At 38.0% G+C, this 21,780-nt stretch overlaps 1 protein-coding gene across 1 annotated transcript; it reads right to left on the bottom strand.

Annotated features, from left to right (window-relative positions):
- Positions 1–16,251: 16,251 nt before the first annotated feature.
- Positions 16,252–21,436, bottom strand: LOC110879716. The gene is made up of 3 exons (XM_022128232.2): positions 21,061–21,436; positions 18,415–19,642; positions 16,252–17,742 (listed from the first exon to the last, which is right to left on the bottom strand). The coding sequence occupies exons 1-3, from the start codon at positions 21,308–21,310 to the stop codon at positions 17,568–17,570; spliced, it is 1,653 nt and encodes a 550-aa protein (XP_021983924.1). The 5' UTR covers positions 21,311–21,436; the 3' UTR covers positions 16,252–17,567.
- Positions 21,437–21,780: the final 344 nt, after the last annotated feature.

A 21,780-nucleotide genomic window follows, 5' to 3' on the forward strand; every position in this document is an offset into this window, starting at 1 on the left:
TGCGTATTTCGTACCGGGCCTCCCGGCTGGAACGAAATAGTCACCACATGCGGCCAACTCGCGGACCCATGGGTTGGGCTTGCAACACCCAAATAGATCTATCACTCATGCCCCTCGGTCCTTAACAAGGATTAATGGTCTCAAGATAACGCCTACCCATTCACATGATCTAACAGTATTTTCCTTAGCTAACCATACCATTTGTAATCATTGTATCATTTGTAACATGTATTTCACCCCTGAAGTTATAAAACCGAAAACAGTTAAAAGAAAAGGGGGACATGAACTCACGGTTTTGCGTTCTTCGTAATCAACTGTAACCCAAAGCTCCTTCGGGTATACACGACTACCTACAACGTACTAAGGTCTATCAGACGAGCGGGCCGTGCCTTGACTTAGTATTATTTAGTGTCTTCGAGTTACGTTTCATTGTGTCCTTAATATTATTCCAAATTGTATAATTATTTGTTAAAATAATAAATATTTTAACTTAAATTATATTTAATAAAATTTTGGAATATTAGTTAAAATAATATATTTTAACTTGTTCTCTTCACGTATTTATACATGTATATCATTCCCAAGGATGGGTGTATTTTTATTCGTATTCTTATACTAGTATACTTTTGCCATGTATTGGTGTCGTATTCCGGAGTGTATTTATAATACGTATTTTCTTGTAATTGTTAAGTATTCTTTATACTAAATTTTGTATTAATTTTTTTTGCAATAATATCTTTAATAAAAATTACATCAATATATATTTCCAAAATATATATTTTAAGAAATATTACTTAGAAAAAAATTATTTATAATTTTTCCCTTGGCAAAAATATTTATAAATTTCATATAAGTCTCAAAAGTAATATATTTTCAAGTTTATTTAAGAAAATACATTTTGTCCCAAAAATAATGTATTTCATATTTGTTTGAGAAATATATATTTTCTTCCAAAAAATAATACATATTCTAATAATTGCAAGAAAAATATATATTTTTATTTACCCAAAAATAATATATTTTCTCCTTGTCAAAAATATGATATATTTTGTAATAATTGTAAAAATCATATTTTTGTTTTCTTGGTGTCCAAAATACTTATTACCAAAATATACTTATGAAAAAATTTCCGGAATATTTTGTAAGTTATATTCCTTTGTTTGGTTTCACCAATATTTTGGATATTCTTTGTATATTCATTCTCTTAGAATTTTGGTAATATTTTGGATTGTAATTTTTGGTATTTTAAGGAGTTATATTATTTCAAATCCTAAAATAATATAACTAATACACATAATATACAAATAATCACAAACATGATGACTTCTAAATATATATTTCCTCTATACATATTTAGTCACTTTTATTTATAAAAACCAATATTTATAATTTTTGTAACAAAAATTATGGCAAACTTTACATGAAAACTTATGGTTAAAAATATACTTGTAAATATTTGTTTAAAAATATTTTTCTAAGTGTTTAATTTTTAGAAAAATTTTGCCACAGTTTCTCCTAAAATGGAGGTTTCCATGCCTTCAAGGCATATCATTTTCTTTTGTAAATCAACACAATCAACCAACAAATCAATTTATACTTACCATCTTGCCAAAAACAAGCATAAACTACTACTTCATGAACTTGAAAATTTACAAAAATTTGTAGTAACTTACTAGTGTGTTTAGTAAGTCTTGTTACCCTTTAAAGTGTGGTTGTTTCTTTAAAAACATCATTTTTAAAGAAGTTAGTTCTTTACAACTTATAATCACATTTTCTAAAAATGCTTCTTCTTGGATTTTTCTTGTTACATAAGTGTTTCTACACTTGTTTAACCTCTAAAAATATGGTTGATTTCTTTAAGAACCAAGATTAAGTAAAATTTGTATTTTTAACTTGATTTCTTGAAAAACCATCCTTGAAATCTTAGATCTACAAGACTTACATCTTACTTTAATCATCATTTAACAAGAAAACAATTTATTCTTTCAAGTTCATGTCTTTCATGAGGATGAACTATTAATCTCTAACATTTTCATCCTCTCTTCTTGCTAGATTATGTTTCTAATCGTCATCTAGCAAGATTATATGATGATCTACATCATTAACATAAACAATCAATCATCAAGTAGTACATTCAACACCAAACAACATGATTTCTTAAGATATTAAGCTTATGTTCATGTTTCATGTTCTTGTTCTTAGTGTTCTTCAAGATTAACTTCATGTATCTTCTTTTAACCAACAAAATATGATGTTAAATGAAGTGTGACGTTCTTACCACTAGCTCAAGGCTAGGGATGATCAAGAGAAGAAAAGAAGTAGATAAAAGCAAATGGTGAAGGTCCTGTAGCTTCCGAAAGCTCCAAGCCTCCTTGTGCACCTTCTAAAACCCTTGTATGTATGTAGAATTGGATGAAGATGATTGAATGATGGTGGTGTTGTGGTTGTTGTTCTCGGCTGTGAACAAGAAAGAGAGGAAGAAGAAGAGTGTGTTGAAGTGTTGTTTAGAGAATGATAGGTTATGTCTCAAAGTTAATCTTATAAACTTCCTAACACACCATTTTCCATTGGATTTTATGTCCTTAAAGAACGAACAAGATCTATTATAAAATTCCAATAAAATCACAAGTGGGGGCCACTTGGAGCCGTGAACTAGGTGGGAGGGGGGTATAGTTTAGGTTATAACTAGTTAGTTAGATTAAGGTTAGAATTGAAGTATTCTAGTTAGGTATTTAGTTACTAGTTGTTATGATGTTCGGGAACCATAACTAGCTTGGTAATGTTAAAACAATGCTTCTAGTGAAAATTTGGTGTTTCGGGTAGTGTCCGGTTGTTTGGTCGGTTACCGGTTCGTTAAGGTGCTAAACTATGCAGTTTAGTGTGCTTTATGTCACCTTTTGTGACAGTTTTGATTCCCGACACTTAGGAAAGCATTCAGGACCATTTAACCATATTTCTACATGATTTTAGAGTGTTCAAATGCTGATTTTGCTGATTTTCTGCAGAATTCTGCAGTTTATGTGAGTTTTAGGCACTTTCCCGCACTTAAACTATCTCTAGGAAGACAGGTTTGTGATCCTTACTTTCTTACACACTATACTAGTGTAATACTTGGTTTCTGGCTCATTCTATGTCTCACTACAACATCTGTCTATGTGTTGAACTCCATCAACATATTTCTGATTTATCTGATAACTGTGCTAACTGTGTTTCGTGCATCTTTTGAATCAATAAAGTTCTCATGCAATAATGATATGACATTAAGCAATATGTGATGCATATGTATGTATCATAGCAATAATCAGAAGGCAATTCAAGTCATTAATTGTAATTCAGCACACAGTCATTAAGCATTAATCATGCTTTAATAGTTGTACGGATACCTGAAATTTTGACAGTTGTCACACACATGAACTCGCTCAACTTTTGTTGATGTTTTCAAATTACATGTATTTCAAGAAACTAATGGATCTGGCGGCGTTAGAAGGATTTCAAGAAGATACTACAAGTTTGATGTCATCCTTTTGGAAGGGTTTGCTTAGTATATTTTATCCTCGATAAGATATACGAACCAAAGCCTTAGTTTAAAAAGTCTTTTGTTTTAAAAAGTCCTTTATGGAACTTATTACTTTGTATGGTTGTAAACTTAACTTCAAGTTTGTTGGATTAACTTAACAGCTTGGGTCTGTAATATTTTGAAACTTATGGATGAACATCATGTTTTAATCATATAGTAGTTTGTTATAATTGAATGCAATGATATTGATCAAGTCACACATTACACGCTTCCGCAAAAGTCAGGGTGTGACAACACTTAGACTCGCTTAATTATCAAATATCATTTCTAAGGTATATCGGCCGATTAACCAAAAAGATCACAAAATTAATTATAATCTAGCATGAATCTATTCCGTGATATAGACACTCACCAAAATTCACACGAAGCAATAAACGACGATTAAATAATTCTAAGCGTGCAAACATATTAAACCAATAAACCAAACCGACTACTTTTATAAAAATCCATCAATGATTAATTAAACATAATAAAAATCAAAGCTTCATAAATCCATCATCATAGTCTAGGCAGTAACAGAAATTTAGCCAATCATAACGAAAGTCAAACACAAAACAAGAGTATTATCAAGAAAACAAAACATGGTTTATAATCAAAAGTGAAGAACAAGTAAACCCGGAAGATTAAATCACAAGCTACGCGATCTGAGCACTTTCAATGTCACACCCCCAAAATCCACACGCGGAGTATCACCGCTTGGGAGCGTGACTGACCAGGATCAAGCCACCAATCATATTGAACATAGTATATAATAATCGAAGTAGTTTGTAAAAAACCCAATTCAATACAATTGATGTTCAAACCAAACATAGTTTAAGTAGCGGAAGCATAAAATGAAAACCCAATGTATGTAATAGGTTCATGTGTCATAAAGTTTAACATAACATCCACGATCCATGCTCCACAACGACCTGCTCCTTCCTGTGCAAGCTCCATAAGTACCTAAGGTCCTGCAAGGCATGCAGCAGAGAGTCAACAACTAGTTGAGCGAGTTCACAGTTTATAGTTCAGTAATTGTAATAGTATAGTAAGCCTTGTGTTCGTTCATTAAGTCATGTATCATATTAGTTCGTATCGCGGCCCTCTAGGCATGTATGCGAAGATTAGGGAAAGTTTCCAAGTATTCTAGACTAGGTATATTTGTATCGCGGCCACCCGGCATGTGTGCGAAGTTTAGTGTATAGTTCGCAGCCTTCTTAGGCATGTGTGCGAAGATTAGTCATATTATCACGGCCAACCCTGGCGTGTGTGCGAAGATCAGTTCTATAAGTATCACTAGTCTAGTCGTATCTTATCAATAACCCTTCCTCACCCGAGGACCATATAACTAAGTTCCATAAGCTAGGTAAGTACAAGTAAATAATCCAAACCCATTCCCACCCTGGGAACCCCATGCCTTGGCTGTGTGAACTCACCTTAGTTTGCTCGGTATGCTCAAAGGGTTACACGTTCACAATTAATCAATCACGACCTATAGTACGCACGTGTATATGATCAGTTTAAGTTCGTATGTCATTTATGTCACGAAGTGTGTGTTTAAGAAGTTATCACATTTCATATATGCAGTTAGTCTAAACCGTACAATTCATGCTTGACAGGATTAACAGGCAGTTAACATATTTCACCAAGTTAACACACTTAACAGGATTCACACACTAGCAATGTTTCATGTCTAACAGAGTTAACATGTTTACTAAATTAACAACTAACGGAGTTGATAACTAACAGTTAATGTTTAACAGTTTTAGCAGACTAACGGAATTAACCAAAGTAAATGATTTAACTGAACAATAAGTTAACAAGGTTAATCACTATTAGAGTTAACATCTTTAACTTAACAAATTTGGACCCATATGCATCACATACATAAATTCGGACCTGATCTCCTTGTATCATTCAAAAAGGTCGGACAATGGGCTTTCTTTTACAAAAATTCGGACAAGGGTAATACGCCCCCCCCCCCCCAAACTCGGACAGGGTAGTACACCCCTCAAAAACTTGGACATGGGGGTTTCCTTCACAAAGTCGGACAATGGGTCTTCCCCCTTAAGAAACTCGGACCCCCCTTGTCCCTGATTTAAAGTTCGGACCCCCCTTCATGTATGAAACTCGGCCATAAGCTTCCCTAGGCACAAGTTCGGACCCTTGTGGTCTACATGCAAAACTCGGACATCATGGTAACCATTAAAACTCGGACAAGAGTTTCCTTGTCAAAAGTCGGACTATGATGAATCACTAAAAGTCGGACTATGTTGTACTGCTAAAAGTCGGACTAGTTTTAATATATAAAAGTCGGATAAGTGAAGATAGCATAAAACTCGGACATATACTTGTTAATAAGAGTCAGACTTTTTAAGTTACATAAAAGTCGGACCAACTCGTGTGATTTATAAAGTTCGGACATGCCCTACACCAATAAAACTTGGACTCATCATGTGTTTGCAAAGTTCAGACTTTTGTGACTTCACAAAAGTCCTGACATAATCTATTGACATAATCTACGGACTAACAACAAGCGTATCAACCAAGTTCATTATAACAGTTACGTTTTTGGTTTTCACACGATCAGGAAACCCTAATTCTTTCATGTGCATTGCAGTAATCCAACAATCAATCAATCATTCTACAATTCTTGTATCTTAACATCAGGCAATGATTACACAATAATCAACATCATTTCACAATAATCAGAATTCAATAACACAGAATCATTACATGTGGAACTAGGGTTTTAACATGAATCAATCAATCAACGATTAACAACAAACAATGGTTAAACAATTACCTTGAATTGATTCTAGACAAAAAGAGGAAATCAAGAGTGATGAAGAACTTGTGCCAATGTTGAAGATGATGATTGCGAGAGAGGATTAGAGAATGTGAAAGTACGTGCTTTGTTTCTTTTGTGATGATTAGTGAAAGGGATTAGGGTTAAGAATGATTTAAGTTTCACTATTAGCACTAAGCACCCTAAAGAATTATCTAGCACATATTACATGCACAAGATATACAATTTACAGTTTCACCACCACATTTAAGTATTTGTCAAATCATTCATAAACCTTATCAAATCCAAAACGTATGCAGTTACAAGGCAAACCAATTGTGCAAGTAAATACTAAATAAGCAGTGAACGTGCAATAAATGCGAAAGTGGAAATCTTGGAAACTCGAGTTGTCACATTATCCCCAACTTAAAAGAAATTTCGTCCCGAAATTTAGCATGCGGTTACTGAGGAAGCTAGGTAAGTTGTATCGTTTACTCGTTTTCCTGGGGTGTCACATCATCCCCCCGTTGATTTGGAATTTCGTCCCGAAATTCTGTAGTAGTAGCTTAAGCCTCAGTAGTGGTTGCACGGTTTTCGAATAACTGGGGATACTTGAGTTCCATTTGATCTTCTCGTTCCCAGGTATACTCTGGGCCACGACGGGAGTTCCAACGAACTCGTACAAGAGGTATTCTAGTATTCTTGAGGACCTTGACATCCCGGTCCGTGATTTCAACTGGTTCCTCGACGAACTGCAACCGCTCGTCGATTGTGAGTTCCTTAAAAGGAACTATGAGGGTCTCATCTGACAGACACTTCTTCAGATTCAACATGTGGAATACGTTGTGAACTGTACCGAGTTCAGCTGGTAGGTTTAGTCTGTAGGCTACCTTGCCTATTCTTTCAGTGATTTCAAACGGTCCAACATACCGCGGATTGAGCTTGCCCCGTTTACCAAAACGAACCACACCCTTCCAGGGTGAGACTTTGAGTAGCACTCGATCCCCAACTTGGAATTCGAGCGGTTTTCTGCGTTTATCAGCGTAGCTTTTCTGGCGATCACGAGCTGCCGCCATGCGTTGTCGTATCTGTGCTATTCGTTCAATAGCGTCAACTACCATTTCTGGATCTGTAATCTGACTATCCCCCACCTCTGCCCAACAGAGAGGTGACCGGCATTTACGTCCGTACAATGCCTCGAATGGAGTGGCTTGTATGCTGGTGTGGTAACTGTTATTGTACGAAAACTCCACTAACGGGAGATGCTTTTCCCAGCTGTTGCCGAAATCAATAACACATGCCCTAAGCATGTCTTCTAAAGTCTGGATCGTGCGCTCAGACTGCCCATCCGTCTGAGGGTGATAGGCTGTGCTCATGTCTAATCGAGAGCCAAAAGCTTTGTGCATTGCTTGCCATAGTTCTGAAGTGAATCGTGCATCCCGATCCGAAATAATAGAGGTTGGCACTCCGTGCCTCGAAACAACTTCTTTCAAGTAGATGTCTGCTAAAGTAGAGAACTTATCCGTTTCTTTGATAGCCAAGAAATGAGTAGACTTTGTGAGTCGATCAACGATCACCCAAATAGTATCATTCCGGCGCTGGGATCTAGGCAGACCAGTGACAAAATCCATGGAAATTTCTTCCCATTTCCACTGCGGTATCTTTGGTTGCTGAAGTAGGCCGGGGGGTTTCTGGTACTCTGTCTTGACTCTCGCACAAGTCAAACATTTGCCTACGTAAGTTGCAATGTGGGCCTTCATGCTAGGCCACCAGTATGTAGTTCTGAGATCGTGGTACATTTTATCAGAACCTGGATGTAACGAGTAGCGAGACTTATGAGCTTCATCCATCACAAGTTCTCGTAAACCGCCGTATAGTGGTACCCAAATACGCCCCGTTACATAGTAGGCATCGTCTTCCCTTTGTTCTAATCGTTGTCTTGATCCACGCAAGGCTTCAGCCCTGACGTTTTCTGGTTTCAATGCTTCTACCTGAGCATCTCGTATTTGTGCAGGAAGATCAGACTGAATAGTGAGCTGCAAAGCTCGTACACGCCTAGGTAGAGTGTCCTTTCGACTGAGAGCGTCAGCCACAACATTGGCTTTGCCTGGATGGTACTTGATGGCGCATTCGTAATCATTAAGTAGCTCGACCCATCGTCGTTGACGCATGTTCAATTCCTTCTGCTTGAAGATATGCTCGAGACTCCTGTGATCGGTGTAAATAGTGCACTTGGTACCGTACAGGTAGTGTCGCCATATCTTAAACGCGAAAACAACAGCTCCCAGCTCTAAATCGTGCGTCGTGTAGTTCCGTTCATGAACTTTGAGTTGTCGCGAAGCGTAGGCAATAACTTTATCCCGCTGCATCAATACACAACCAAGCCCCTGTATCGATGCGTCACAATAGACCACAAAATCGTCCGTGCCCTCTGGCAATGAGAGGATAGGTGCGCTGCATAGCCTATCCTTCAGGTACTGAAAAGCCGTTTCCTGTGTATTACCCCAACGATAGGTAACACCTTTCTGTGTCAACATGGTAAGCGGCTGTCCGATCTTGGAGAAGTCTTTGATGAATCGTCTGTAGTACCCCGCCAAACCCAAGAATTGGCGTATTTCCATTGGTGTTCGCGGTGCAGGCCAGTTCCTGATCGAATCTACCTTGGATGGATCGACATGAATCCCATCCCTGTTCACCACATGGCCTAAGAAGTGGACTTCACGAAGCCAGAAGTCGCATTTTGAAAACTTGGCGTATAGTTGTTCCTTTCGAAGAAGTTCTAAGATAAGTCGTAAGTGCTGCTCGTGTTCCTCCTGACTCTTGGAGTAGATCAGAATGTCGTCGATGAAAACGATGACGAACTTGTCTAGATTAGGTTTGCACACCCTGTTCATAAGATCCATGAAAACTGCAGGTGCGTTCGTTAGCCCGAATGGCATGACTAGAAACTCGTAGTGGCCGTAGTGAGTTCTGAATGCTGTCTTGGAGACGTCCTCATCCCGGACTCTCAGCTGATGATAACCGGACCTTAGATCAATCTTGGAGTAGTAACTCGACCCTTGCAACTGGTCGAATAAGTCGTCAATACGTGGAAGTGGATAGCGGTTCTTCACCGTCACCTTGTTTAGTTCACGGTAATGCACATCCTGAAGGTACCGTCCTTCTTTTTCACGAATAACACTGGAGCTCCCCAAGGCGAAGAGCTTGGACGAATAAAACCCTTATCCAAGAGCTCTTGTAGTTGCTTAGACAGTTCTTCTAGTTCGGTTGGAGCTAAACGATACGGTGCTCAAACTACGGGTGCTGCTCCTGGAGCGAGCTCGATCTGGAATTCGACTTGGCGATGAGGCGGTAGACCAGGTAAATCTTCAGGAAACACTTGAGGAAAATCACGTACAACTGGGATATCCTCTATTCTTTTCTCTTTCGTCGCTGCATCAGTAACCAGTGCCAAAATGGCAGTATGACCCTTTCGTAAACACTTTTAGGCCTTCAAGAAGGAGATGATGCCAACCACAGCACCACTCTTGTCGCCTTGAACTTCGAGAGGTTCTTGACCAGAACGGGGAATACGAATGATCTTCTCTTTGCATAGGATCTCTGCTTGCTGCTTGGATAACCAATCCATACCAACGACGATGTCGAAACTACCCAGAACTATAGGAATGAGGTCGATAGAGAAAGCTTGACCAGCGAGGATAAGATTACAACCCTGAACTATGTGTGTGGCCTCTAGACTTTTACCATTAGCTAACTCTACGACATGTTTGGTGTTTAGGGGAGTTGGTGCACGTTTTAACATTTGGCTAACATTCGAAGACACATAACTTGTATCCGCACCCGAATCAAACAAAACAGTAACGTAAATGTCGTCGAGAAGAAACTTACCCATAACTACATTGGGATCATTCCTTGCGTCTCCTCGACCCAGCACAAAAGCACGACCCCTAGCTTCATTGCCGTTATTGTTCCCACCGTTGTTGTTACCATTGCCTTGGTTGTTGTTGTTGTTGCGATTCTGGTTCTGGTTTAACTGGGGGCAATCACGCTTGAAATGACCTTCAGCCCCACACTGAAAACATCCCCTGTTGCCCCGATGTTGCTGCTGCTGCGGGTTTTGTGGAGCTGGTGGTGGGAGCTGCTGATTCTGATTCGCAGGTCGTGAGCTCCTGCAGTCTTTAGCTTCGTGCCATAACTTGAGACATCTCTGACAACGCTCCTTACGACACCGTCCACTGTGGTGTCTGTTGCACCTATTACATAGTGGGTGAATTCCCCGATATCCACCCTGCCCCTGACTGCCTGATGATTGCTGACTCGGATTCTGGTAGTCATTTGTCTTGCGCTGCTGTGCTTGAGACTGAACCGAAACTGATCCCTTGCTGGAATCCCCATCCCATTTTCTCTTGTTGTCGCTGGGAGTGGCAGGAGTTGTAACAGCAGTAGTGGTAGCACTGATGCATTTTGGCAGCTTGTTCTGTTCTACTGCTTGATCGGTGAGTCGATGAGCAAGGCGTTGAATAGCCTGGATATTGTCAAGATTAGCCGATGTCACATGGCTCTGAATTTCTGGCGCTAACCCCTTGAGATACAACTCAATGCGCTTGATTGGAGGGTCCACCATAGTTGGACATAGCACGGCCAGCTCGTTTGACCTTTTAGTATAAGCTTCAATTTCTGACCCAGTCATTTTCAAATGGTAGAACTCATCTTCCAACTTGTGAATATCTTCCCGTGTGCAGCATTCCCTTTTGATCAATTCCTTGAAATCATTCCAAGGGGTGGCGTTAGCAGCTGCCAACCCTAGGATCTGTACTTGCGCGTTCCACCAAGTTAACGCGATTCCTTCCAAAGTACCAGTGGTGTACTTGACCCTGCGAGCCTCAGGGCATTCACACATTTCAAATACTGCCTCTAGCTTCTCAAACCAATGGAGGAGTCCCACTGCCCCCTCGGTGCCACTGAATGTGCTTGGACGACAGTCCATGAAGTTCTTGAAAGTGCAAACGGGTTGCTGAGCGTGTTGACCTATTGTGTACGAATAGGACAAAGTTAAACACAAGAGTTAATGTAGGATCTAAAGGTCCTAGTGTGAATCACATCCGCAGGGTATACTACTTGCTGGTGCAGCTGCAAGTGCCGCAGCTACTTGTTCAGCAATGAGAGCTGTCAACTGGGCTTGAGTCATGTTAATGCGTCCAGCCATTGTTCTTCATAGTAAAAGTAGTGTAAGTGAGAATGGTTCGCGAGTAGTGCGATGACAGAAGAGTGTAAGCACATAGGTGTTCTCATGTAATAACGAATAGTAAGTAATGTAATCTAAGCATACCACGAGCAAAGTTCTATGTAATTCTAGCATGTAGGCAATAAACATAAACCTTATTACCTAGGATGTTGAGGCACGTGGAGCGAAGCGTCGTTGTGGATCGTTGAGAGAACTGTTCTGGTTATAGTCTGGTTTTAATAAAAACGTTTTCCCATATTAAAACCAAGTTCTCTATAACCAATGGCTCTGATACCAATCTGTCACACCCCCAAAATCCAGACGCGGAGTATCACCGCTTGGGAGCGTGACTGACCAGAATCAAGCCACCAATCATATTGAACATAGTATATAATAATCGAAGTAGTTTGTAAAAAACCCAATTCAATACAATTGATGTTCAAACCAAACATAGTTTAAGTAGCGGAAGCATAATATGAAAACCCAATGTATGTAATAGGTTCATGTGTCATAAAGTTTAACATAACATCCACGATCCATGCTCCACAACGACCTGCTCCTTCCTGTGCAAGCTCCATATGTACCTAAGGTCCTCAAGGCATGCAGCAGAGAGTCAACAACTAGTTGAGCGAGTTCACAGTTTATAGTTCAGTAATTGTAATAGTATAGTAAGCCTTGTGTTCATTCATTAAGTCATGTATCGTATTAGTTCGTATCGCGGCCCTCTAGGCATGTATGCGAAGATTAGGGAAAGTTTCCAAGTATTCTAGACTAGGTATATTTCTATCGCGGCCACCCGGCATGTGTGCGAAGTTTAGTGTATAGTTCGCAGCCTTCCTAGGCATGTATGCGAAGATTAGTCATATTATCGCGGCCAACCCTGGCGTGTGTGCGAAGATCAGTTCTATAAGTATCACTAGTCTAGTCGTATCTTATCAATAACCCGTCCTCACCCGAGGACTATATAACTAAGTTCCATAAGCTAGGTAAGTACAAGTAAATAATCCAAACCCATTCCCACCCTGGGAACCCCATGCCTTGGCTGTGTGAACTCACCTTAGTTTGCTCGGTATGCTCAAAGGGTTACACGTTCACAATTAATCAATCACGACCTATAGTACGCACGTGTATATGATCAGTTTAAGTTCGTATGTCATTTATGTCACGAAGTGTGTGTTTAAGCAGTTATCACATTTCATATATGCAGTTAGTCTAAACCGTACAATTCATGCTTGACAGGATTAACAGGCAGTTAACATATTTCACCAAGTTAACACACTTAACAGGATTCACACACTAGCAATGTTTCATGTCTAACAGAGTTAACATGTTTACTAAATAAACAACTAACGGAGTTGATAACTAACAGTTAATGTTTAACAGTTTTAGCAGACTAACGGAATTAACCAAAGTAAATGATTTAACTGAACAATAAGTTAACAAGGTTAATCACTATTAGAGTTAACATCTTTAACTTAACAAATTTGGACCCATATGCATCATATACATAAATTCGGACCCCATCTCCTTGTATCATTCAAAAAGGTCGGACAATGGGCTTTCTTTTACAAAAATTTGGACAAGGGTAATACCCCCCCCCCAAACTCGGACAGGGTAGTACACCCCTCAAAAACTCGGACATGGGGGTTTCCTTCACAAAGTCGGACAATGGGTCTTCCCCCTTAAGAAACTCGGACCCCCCTTGTCCCTGATTTAAAGTTCGGACCCCCCTTCATGTATGAAACTCGGCCATAAGCTTCCCTAGGCACAAGTTCGGACCCTTGTGGTCTACATGCAAAACTCGGACATCATGGTAACCATTAAAACTCGGACAAGAGTTTCCTTGTCAAAAGTCGGACTATGATGAATCACTAAAAGTCGGACTATGTTGTATTGCTAAAAGTCGGACTAGTTTTAATATATAAAAGTCGGACTAGTTTTAATATATAAAAGTCGGATAAGTGAAGATAGCATAAAACTCGGACATATACTTGTTAATAAGAGTCGGACTTTTTAAGTTACATAAAAGTCGGACCAGCTCGTGTGATTTATAAAGTTCGGACATGCCCTACACCAATAAAACTCGGACTCATCATGTGTTTGCAAAGTTCAGACTTTTGTGACTTCACAAAAGTCCTGACATAATCTATTGACATAATCTACGGACTAACAACAAGCGTATCAACCAAGTTCATTATAACAGTTACGTTTTTGGTTTTCACACGATCAGGAAACCCTAATTCTTTCATGTGCATTGCAGTAATCCAACAATCAATCAATCATTCTACAATTCTTGTATCTTAACATCAGGCAATGATTACACAATAATCAACATCATTTCACAATAATCAGAATTCAATAACACAGAATCATTACATGTGGAACTAGGGTTTTAACATGAATCAATCAATCAACGATTAACAACAAACAATGATTAAACAATTACCTTGAATTGATTCTAGACAAAAAGAGGAAATCAAGAGTGATGAAGAACTTGTGCCAATGTTGAAGATGATGATTGCCAGAGAGGATTAGAGAATGTGAAAGTACGTGCTTTGTTTCTTTTATGATGATTAGTGAAAGGGATTAGGGTTAAGAATGATTTAAGTTTCACTATTAGCACTAAGCACCCTAAAGAATTATCTAGCACATATTACATGCACAAGATATACAATTTACAGTTTCACCACCACATTTAAGTATTTGTCAAATCATTCATAAACCTTATCAAATCCAAAACGTATACAGTTACAAGGCAAACCAATTGTGCAAGTAAATACTAAACAAGCAGTGAACGTGCAATAAATGCGAAAGTGGAAATCTTGGAAACTCGAGTTGTCACATTCAATATTCGACCGATGCTTCTTCTCCTTTGAAAACGCTCCAAAAGCTTCAGAATTTTCGTCCAAGTTGCTCCCAATTCGTCTAGGGTTGTCTAGGATTGATTAGGGTTAAGTATGGGGCTTAAATATGGTCAAATAACGAAGCTTTAGGCGCTGATTAGGTCACACGTCGCGTCACGCAACGAATTATGGGAAGAGCTTCGCGTAGTGCCAAGGCCCTACGAGCTGAGAAAACTGTTTTGGCCATAACTTCTTCGTTTCAACTCTGTTTTCTTCACCGTTTTCGCTTATGGGTTCGTAATTCAATTCTCTATCTTCTCATCTTATCAAATATCCATTTTCATTTTATGAGAATCCTTCACTAAGCCCAAACGTCCTCCCGGGTGTTCGTTTCTACAACGTTTCAGCTCATTTTCGCTCCTGGTACCATGCGAAACACACAAGACACCATAATATACAAAATCAATGATAAAATAACATTAAAATTATTATACAAACTATACATGGAAACAGATGTAATTTGCATTACATCACTCGTCGATCTAAACTAATATACAACAGTTTAGATCCGAACTCGTAGACCTTGAAGACGGTCCTTCACCGTCATCGTTGATCTGTAACCGTCACCATCATTTCTGGTTTCAATTTGGTGAGTAGAGATGTGTCTAGTTAAAGGGTGGTTTATAGAAAGGGTTAAACGGGAGACAATATAAGAAAAAGAGAGATAAATGAGATCTGCCATGTGATATCTAGATCTAAAAAAGTAGAGTAGTTTTTGTTAGATTTTGTGAGTGAGCTAAAAGACTATATTGCCCCTGGGTTAAATGATAAGGGTATGAGGTGTCAACATTTTATTGGCTAGTAGGGGTTCTTAAGTTCTCGTAACTTTAACTTTAACTGGAGAAAAAACTCATCTGAAGTCTATCATATATATAGCGAAGAGTTTAAATAAAAAGAAATTTTTTACAAGAAGAAATTTTAACCAATAAGAATGTTATATTTTACTTCATTTAATATTTGTATTTAATGTTATTATAATGTATATTGGTAAATTTACGTTGATCGTTAATTTGTAGTCGTCCACTTTAATAGGTAGCTACATTAAATTTATAAGTTATTTTCAGAATATATATTTTTTTTAAAAATAAAAGTAACTTAAGAGTACGATAAATTACGAGGTGTGTAATTATGAGTTGTGTAGGATAAACTGTAGGACCAATTTCGAAACATGCAGAATAAATTTTGATATGTGCAAGCAAAAAAATTACTGTGGAGGATGATAATTTTTAATACTTATTAATTAACAAAAAATAATAATAAATGAGATAAGACAAAAACTATTTAATGTTTTACAATTTGGTCCTTTGTTCTTTTTTTTAATTAATTTTTTTTTCTCAAATGATTATTCCTAGCATATAATTAAAGCTACCCCACCATTAATTCTTTTTTTTATATATTGTAACAATGTAATGTTTTGTAAAATTCCAAATGTCTTGTTCTCATATGCAAACTAACCAAATCGATACTACACCGTTACCACGTTTCTGACCATATAACACAGGTAGCGGTATCAATAAAATCAAAATCGAACCTGTATTGTTTTTATGATTTTTGATAGATGCAAAACACGTCTCGATATTCTCTTAGGCATATCTCTTTATGATGTGTTGTTACCGTACCTAACCAAATTCCACTAGTTGTAAAATAATTTTCAAGTCACGTAGAGGAATATTGATCTCTCAAAATTAGAAAATAGAATTTTAATGTAATGGATGCAGCTAACATTTTCCACGTATCATATATTATTATAATTATTATTGGTATATGAACAAACACAATGTGTTTCACAAAGCATAAGTAACATGATAAGCATGAATATTCATACAATACAAATAGTAATCTTCACAGAAACAAAATTACAAACGAGATAACAAATATTACAAAAGGATAACAAACAGGATACAACAGGTTTCTGGACATTAGCAAATTTTAACTTAAATCCATTTCACAAAAATGGATCATCATACCTTAATGGCTCAGGCCTAGTTGGCTAGTTTGCAACTGCTTCAAACAAGCATCTGCATGTGTATCTTCATGTGAAGCCAAAATACTACTCTTGACAAATTGTTATCGTAATGTGTTACTGATCAAATTTCACCATCATCATGACCATCACCATCACCATCTTCATCTTCATCTTTCCATTTTAAAGTTAACCAGCTTCTGAACATAACACTCACTTAAAAATCTTCAACAGCTTCAGCACATAACCTATTCAACATTCCTGCATAACTTCACCAGTTTCAGAACATGACATGTATTCAAGATCTTATCGTCATCGTCACCGTCCCCTTTAAAACTTAACCAGTTTCAGAACATCACATATGGAGTATCATCTTCCCATTTTAAAGTTAACCAGCTTCTGAACATAACATTTTTAAAATACAATCATCAACTTCACCTTAAAAAACTTCAGCAGCAACTTCAGAACATAACATATTCAAAATTCCATCAACGTTTCTGCAACAACTTCACCAGTTTCAGAATACAAGACCTCATCTACATCTTCCCCTATAAAACTTCAGAAGTATCTTCTACCCCGGTTTGAATTCAAAATCTGATCATTTTAAACTTCACCAGTTTCATGGGGATACTGACTGATTTGTGTAGCCAAAAGTAAACCTTCCATCCAATTCTATAGCAGTAGTACAAAAGGTGTCCCAGCTTACAGATTCCATCATCTAAACCCATCTTCATGTGTTACAAGCAGTCTCTTGTCAAACACGTTGATCCATTATAGGACAGATGGATGTATAATACATCATCTCCCAATCGATTTGATTGTTTGTTGGCTATCTATGTCCAGGTACGCTCGATGGGATAGAAAATAAACAAGGGTAAACATTCCCCGATAGATCTATATGTTTCTTAAAAAACCCCAACAAAAACCATCTCTATACAACCTAAAGAGAAAAAACACACACACACACACACACACACACTTGGTCAACCCAACGCACCTAGTGGCCCACGATAGACCATTAAATTTTATATTGATGCCAGGTGACCTATCCTTCTAATCATGAGCAACCTAAGTGAATTCCTCTAACCTAAAACTACTTACAGCCATTTTGTAATTTGAAGTGGGGCGGTTGGTTACCAATCGGAGTCCGAGTTGGTCTCCGGCAGAGTAATATTAACTGGTTGCCATCCAGATGGATGATGTGTGATCCACTTCTTTCCACTGATTGCCAGGTGCAAAATCTGAAGTACGTCACCCAAAGCAGTATCTTTTAGACATGTATTCTTTATAATAGATGCTGCCTCGTACCTAAATAATAACATGTGTCAGACACGTCACGTAAACTTGATGATCAACAGGTCAAGTGGAGAAAAACAAATCTTTTCGCCCACGGATTTATTAAAGGAAAAATTACAAGTTTTGTACTTTATCTTTATACCACTTTTCAGGCGGTGTCCTTTTTAACGAATGTTGACAGGCGGTGTCCTTTACTAGGTATTTTGTTGCAAGTTTAGTCCTTTACACCCAACCCAGTTAAAAAACCCTGTTAATTGTTGGGTGTAAAGGACTAAACTTGCAACAAAATACCTAGGTAAAGGACTAAACTTGCAACAAAATACCTAGTAAAGGACACCGCCTGTCAACAATTAACAGGGTTTTTTAACTGGGTTGGGTGTAAAGGACTAAACTTGCAACAAAATACCTAGTAAAGGACACCGCCTGTCAACATTCGTTAAAAAGGACACCGCCTGAAAAGTGGTATAAAGATAAAGGACAAAACTTGTAATTTTTCCTTTATTAAACTATCATGAGCATTGTCACAATTTATATTATTACAATAATATTTCAAATACTTTAAATAAATGAACTTGGAAGTTTTACAGATTAAAAAATACTTTAGATAACTTTGAACGAGTTTGACATGTTAGATATAATTTAATCCGAAGCGAGGCAAAAACTGCCACCTGTAAGATAAATTACCTGCACTGGGAAGCGGTTATAGCAGAACGACCAGCAGGAGTTGACAAAAAGTTTTGGAGTTCATCCCAAGTTGCTTTTGAGTGATCCTTGATATTATTACCTATAGGGTTGACACAATTCCATAGTTTTTCATTCTTACCAACATAGAATGGTAATGAACCAAGGGTCTGTTTGACTACCAGCTGCTGCTTAACAGCACTATCTAGGGCCTTTTTAACATCAATATTCTGTTGCTTAGAATTCCCATAACGAATGCATTTAGTTATGTTTGCTTCAGTAGGCATTATCTTTTCATTTTTCAGGGTGCTCAAGGCAAGTAGAATCACCCCTATAAGGCCTTGGACATACTCTGAAGGTTTTGGGCATCCAGGTGTCCCCCACACACCACTAGTATCCAATGCTGAGGAAGATGATGGTTGAAAGTCAGGATTATTAACCAATGGTGGATGTTTGTTCATAGCAGCATCCTTGTGAAACTTGGGCATACCATGTCCTTTTTGCGGACCGTTTGTGTAAGAGTCAGCAGAATTTTGTTTCTGTAATCCTTTATTCATTTGAGGATTGTGAGAAAGGTTAAGCTTATTAAATGCTGCAACATCAGGAACAAAATCAGGCCTCTGAGGTGGCATATAATGAGTAGGAGGACGGTTAGGCGGAAAGAAATTTATAGGGGCAAGGGGAGGAGTCCCTGGCGGTAGATGAACTTGGGGCTTTGCTGACTGCGGGTGATGACCTTGGTAACTATTTCCATTGTTCCATGAATAATCAGGAGGAATGTGATTAGGGTTTGAACCGGTAGGATGGTGCATATTATATCCCGGTTGATCAAACGGCGGAGTTGATAAAACTGGCTGACTAAAGTTTTTCCTTATTGGCTTTCCTTTTGGTTTAGAGTCCGTTGTTCTTGAGGATTTCTGCAATGTGTTTCCATACCCATTGTCTACCATCTGAAGTGGTTCAGGTACTGATTCAGTGATGTCTGTTAGCGGTGGTCCACCAGCCAAAAGACTAGTCCATTGCCACACAGTCTTTGCTGCTGCAAGGAGGGAAACGGATGCTTTCTGAGGCTGTGCTAAAAGAATATTATATTTCCTCATTCTCAATTGATGAAGGGCATTCGAAAAATCTCTATCACCAGAAATTAATAGATAATTGCCCGGGGCAGGGTTATCAACAGCCCAAAATAACATGTCCACCAATATTTTTTTGTCACTTGCGTCTTTCACACCTATTCACAACAAAAACAGAGATACATAATTTTACTAATTAATGAACCACAAAGAAAGAAATCATACATAAGCTACCAACATGAGTGAATTACAAATTTAACCATCATAACTGAACAATTGAATACACTGATAAACACCCCTTGATAATGAAGAAAGTTTCCACTCCATTCAGAATAAAACAAGCATGATAATTGTTTAGCAATAAAAAGTTAGGGCAACAGTAAAAAATGCAAGGTTGGGACATGTAAAGTTAAACTTGTTGGATGTATTGTTCAATTGTCGATTAAAATTCAACGTTACCGTCAAGGTACGACCCAAAGAGTTACACTTTGGGCAACGAACATGCAATGGTGTTTAAATCGTTAATCACCGGATCACGAAATAATAAGCGTAATGAAAGAAACAGGTAACTCTCAATTGTAATATATACATGTGGTTTTCGTTCCATCCAAGATGAAGGGTGTTTGAAGCTTTCAAAAGCAAAAGAAACAACAAGTACACTTACAGGACTTGGAAGAGTCGATAAAGAAATTTATTGGGCGTCGCAGGGAGCAATAGTTTATGAAGTTCTAATTGGCTATTATAAACAAACCTTCTTGTTTCTTCCTTTACGCAAAAAGGTAAGTAAAGTTTTTGAACTTTATTTTTCTTTAGTTTAAAGGTTTCGTTTGAAATCGTTGAACAAATATGATTTCGTGGTCAACGATCTCTGAGATCGTTCGTTGAACCAAGGTGTCTTTCTTGGATGTCACGATTCTTTATTTTATTTTAACCTATTTTGATTGTAATGAGATCACTGGTGGAAACGGCTTAGAACCAAACCTCGTGTACATGTTTTCCGCTGCGTTCAGTTTGTTTGACAAATTGATAATAATTATTTTCCTAAAAGTTACACGGAAACTTTCAATAGTGGTATCAGAGCCACCTTACAAATCAAATCAAAGTAGGTTATTTTATAAAAGTGTTTATAGTTTGATAAAATAGTTCATAGAATTGCATGCTTAAAATCGAGTAGATTTGGCATAGGAACCTTTCACGTATAATAGTTATAGACTAGTTTTTATTAAGGCCATGAACACTTGTCAAAGTCCTCTTTGACAAAATACTTGGCCTTAACCTATTTCAATTTTGCAAGGTTAATGAGTTATTTTACACGACAATTGTAGTCTGATGATAGAAATTCTAGATCAATCATATGTTGGTTGGTAGAAAGAAGTATAATTAGAAAACATACAGAAATTAAGCCCAACTATGACAAATCAAAGATATGACCTGAAGCCTAAATTAGCATCTATAACAATGAAATTAATATTAATAAAGAATAGAAATGAACAGATCCGGCTTCCAATCTGGATAGGAAGTATGTGTGAAGAGAGATCTAGGGTGAGGTGAAAATAGATAGAGGTAGAGGTTGTACCGGCAGGCACGTGATTCAAGGCGATGCCAGTACTGTTGAGACCTTGCTGGACGGAGGCAGGGATCCGATTGGTGTCGCCGTAAGCAGAAATGGATACAGGCCCACAGTAGTTCATGTTGACCAAAGCAGAACTTATATTCTGCGCGATCGAGTGAGGCTCGCACCCTTTTGGTACCTGACAGTTCTCGATGTCCCACCACACCGATATCTTCGCCTTCGCGTACTGCTGCTCCGCTACTCCTCCGGCCATCTTAACTTAACTGCAGATCGGAATAATGCAGATGGCGCACGATAGCCGACCGACGGACTTTTTTTTCTTTTTCTTTTTCTTTTTCTTTTTCTTTGGGTAGGTGGATGAGAAAGCTTTGCTTCTTCTGTGTGGAAGTGGATTATTATAGTTTTTAAAAGTAAAACCCAGGCAAGGGCCGCCTGGTGTGGGAAATTACGTAAATGACCCCAGTACTTTTGTTTGCTTTCAAGCTATCGTTGGGATCAATGCTCTTGTCACGCCACACTAGTTGCATTTACGGAAATAACCTTCATTAGTGGACCTTACTCCTACTCAGTCCTCCTTTGAAGGAGTCCTCCTTTACTAGCAACGACGAGACTTAATTTTAGAAATATTTGTTAAAGTTTTTAAATAGATTTTTCTGTGGAAGTTAGTGTACAAGAGGCTGAAAGTGTAGGAGACCATTAAAAATCTGTCAAATGTCCTTCATG

This window comes from Helianthus annuus, chromosome 4 (genome assembly GCF_002127325.2).
Source record: "Helianthus annuus cultivar XRQ/B chromosome 4, HanXRQr2.0-SUNRISE, whole genome shotgun sequence".
Classification (NCBI taxonomy): Eukaryota; Viridiplantae; Streptophyta; class Magnoliopsida; order Asterales; family Asteraceae; genus Helianthus; species Helianthus annuus.

Coding starts and splice junctions, on each gene's coding strand:
- LOC110879716 (XM_022128232.2), bottom strand. CDS start 21,310: ATGGCCGGAGGAGTAGCGGAGCAGCAGTACGCGAAGGCGAAGATATCG. Junction 19,643..21,060: donor CTTGAATCACGTGCCTGCCG/GTACAACCTCTA, acceptor TGTTGTGAATAG/GTGTGAAAGACGCAAGTGAC. Junction 17,743..18,414: donor ATAACCGCTTCCCAGTGCAG/GTAATTTATCTT, acceptor GTTATTATTTAG/GTACGAGGCAGCATCTATTA.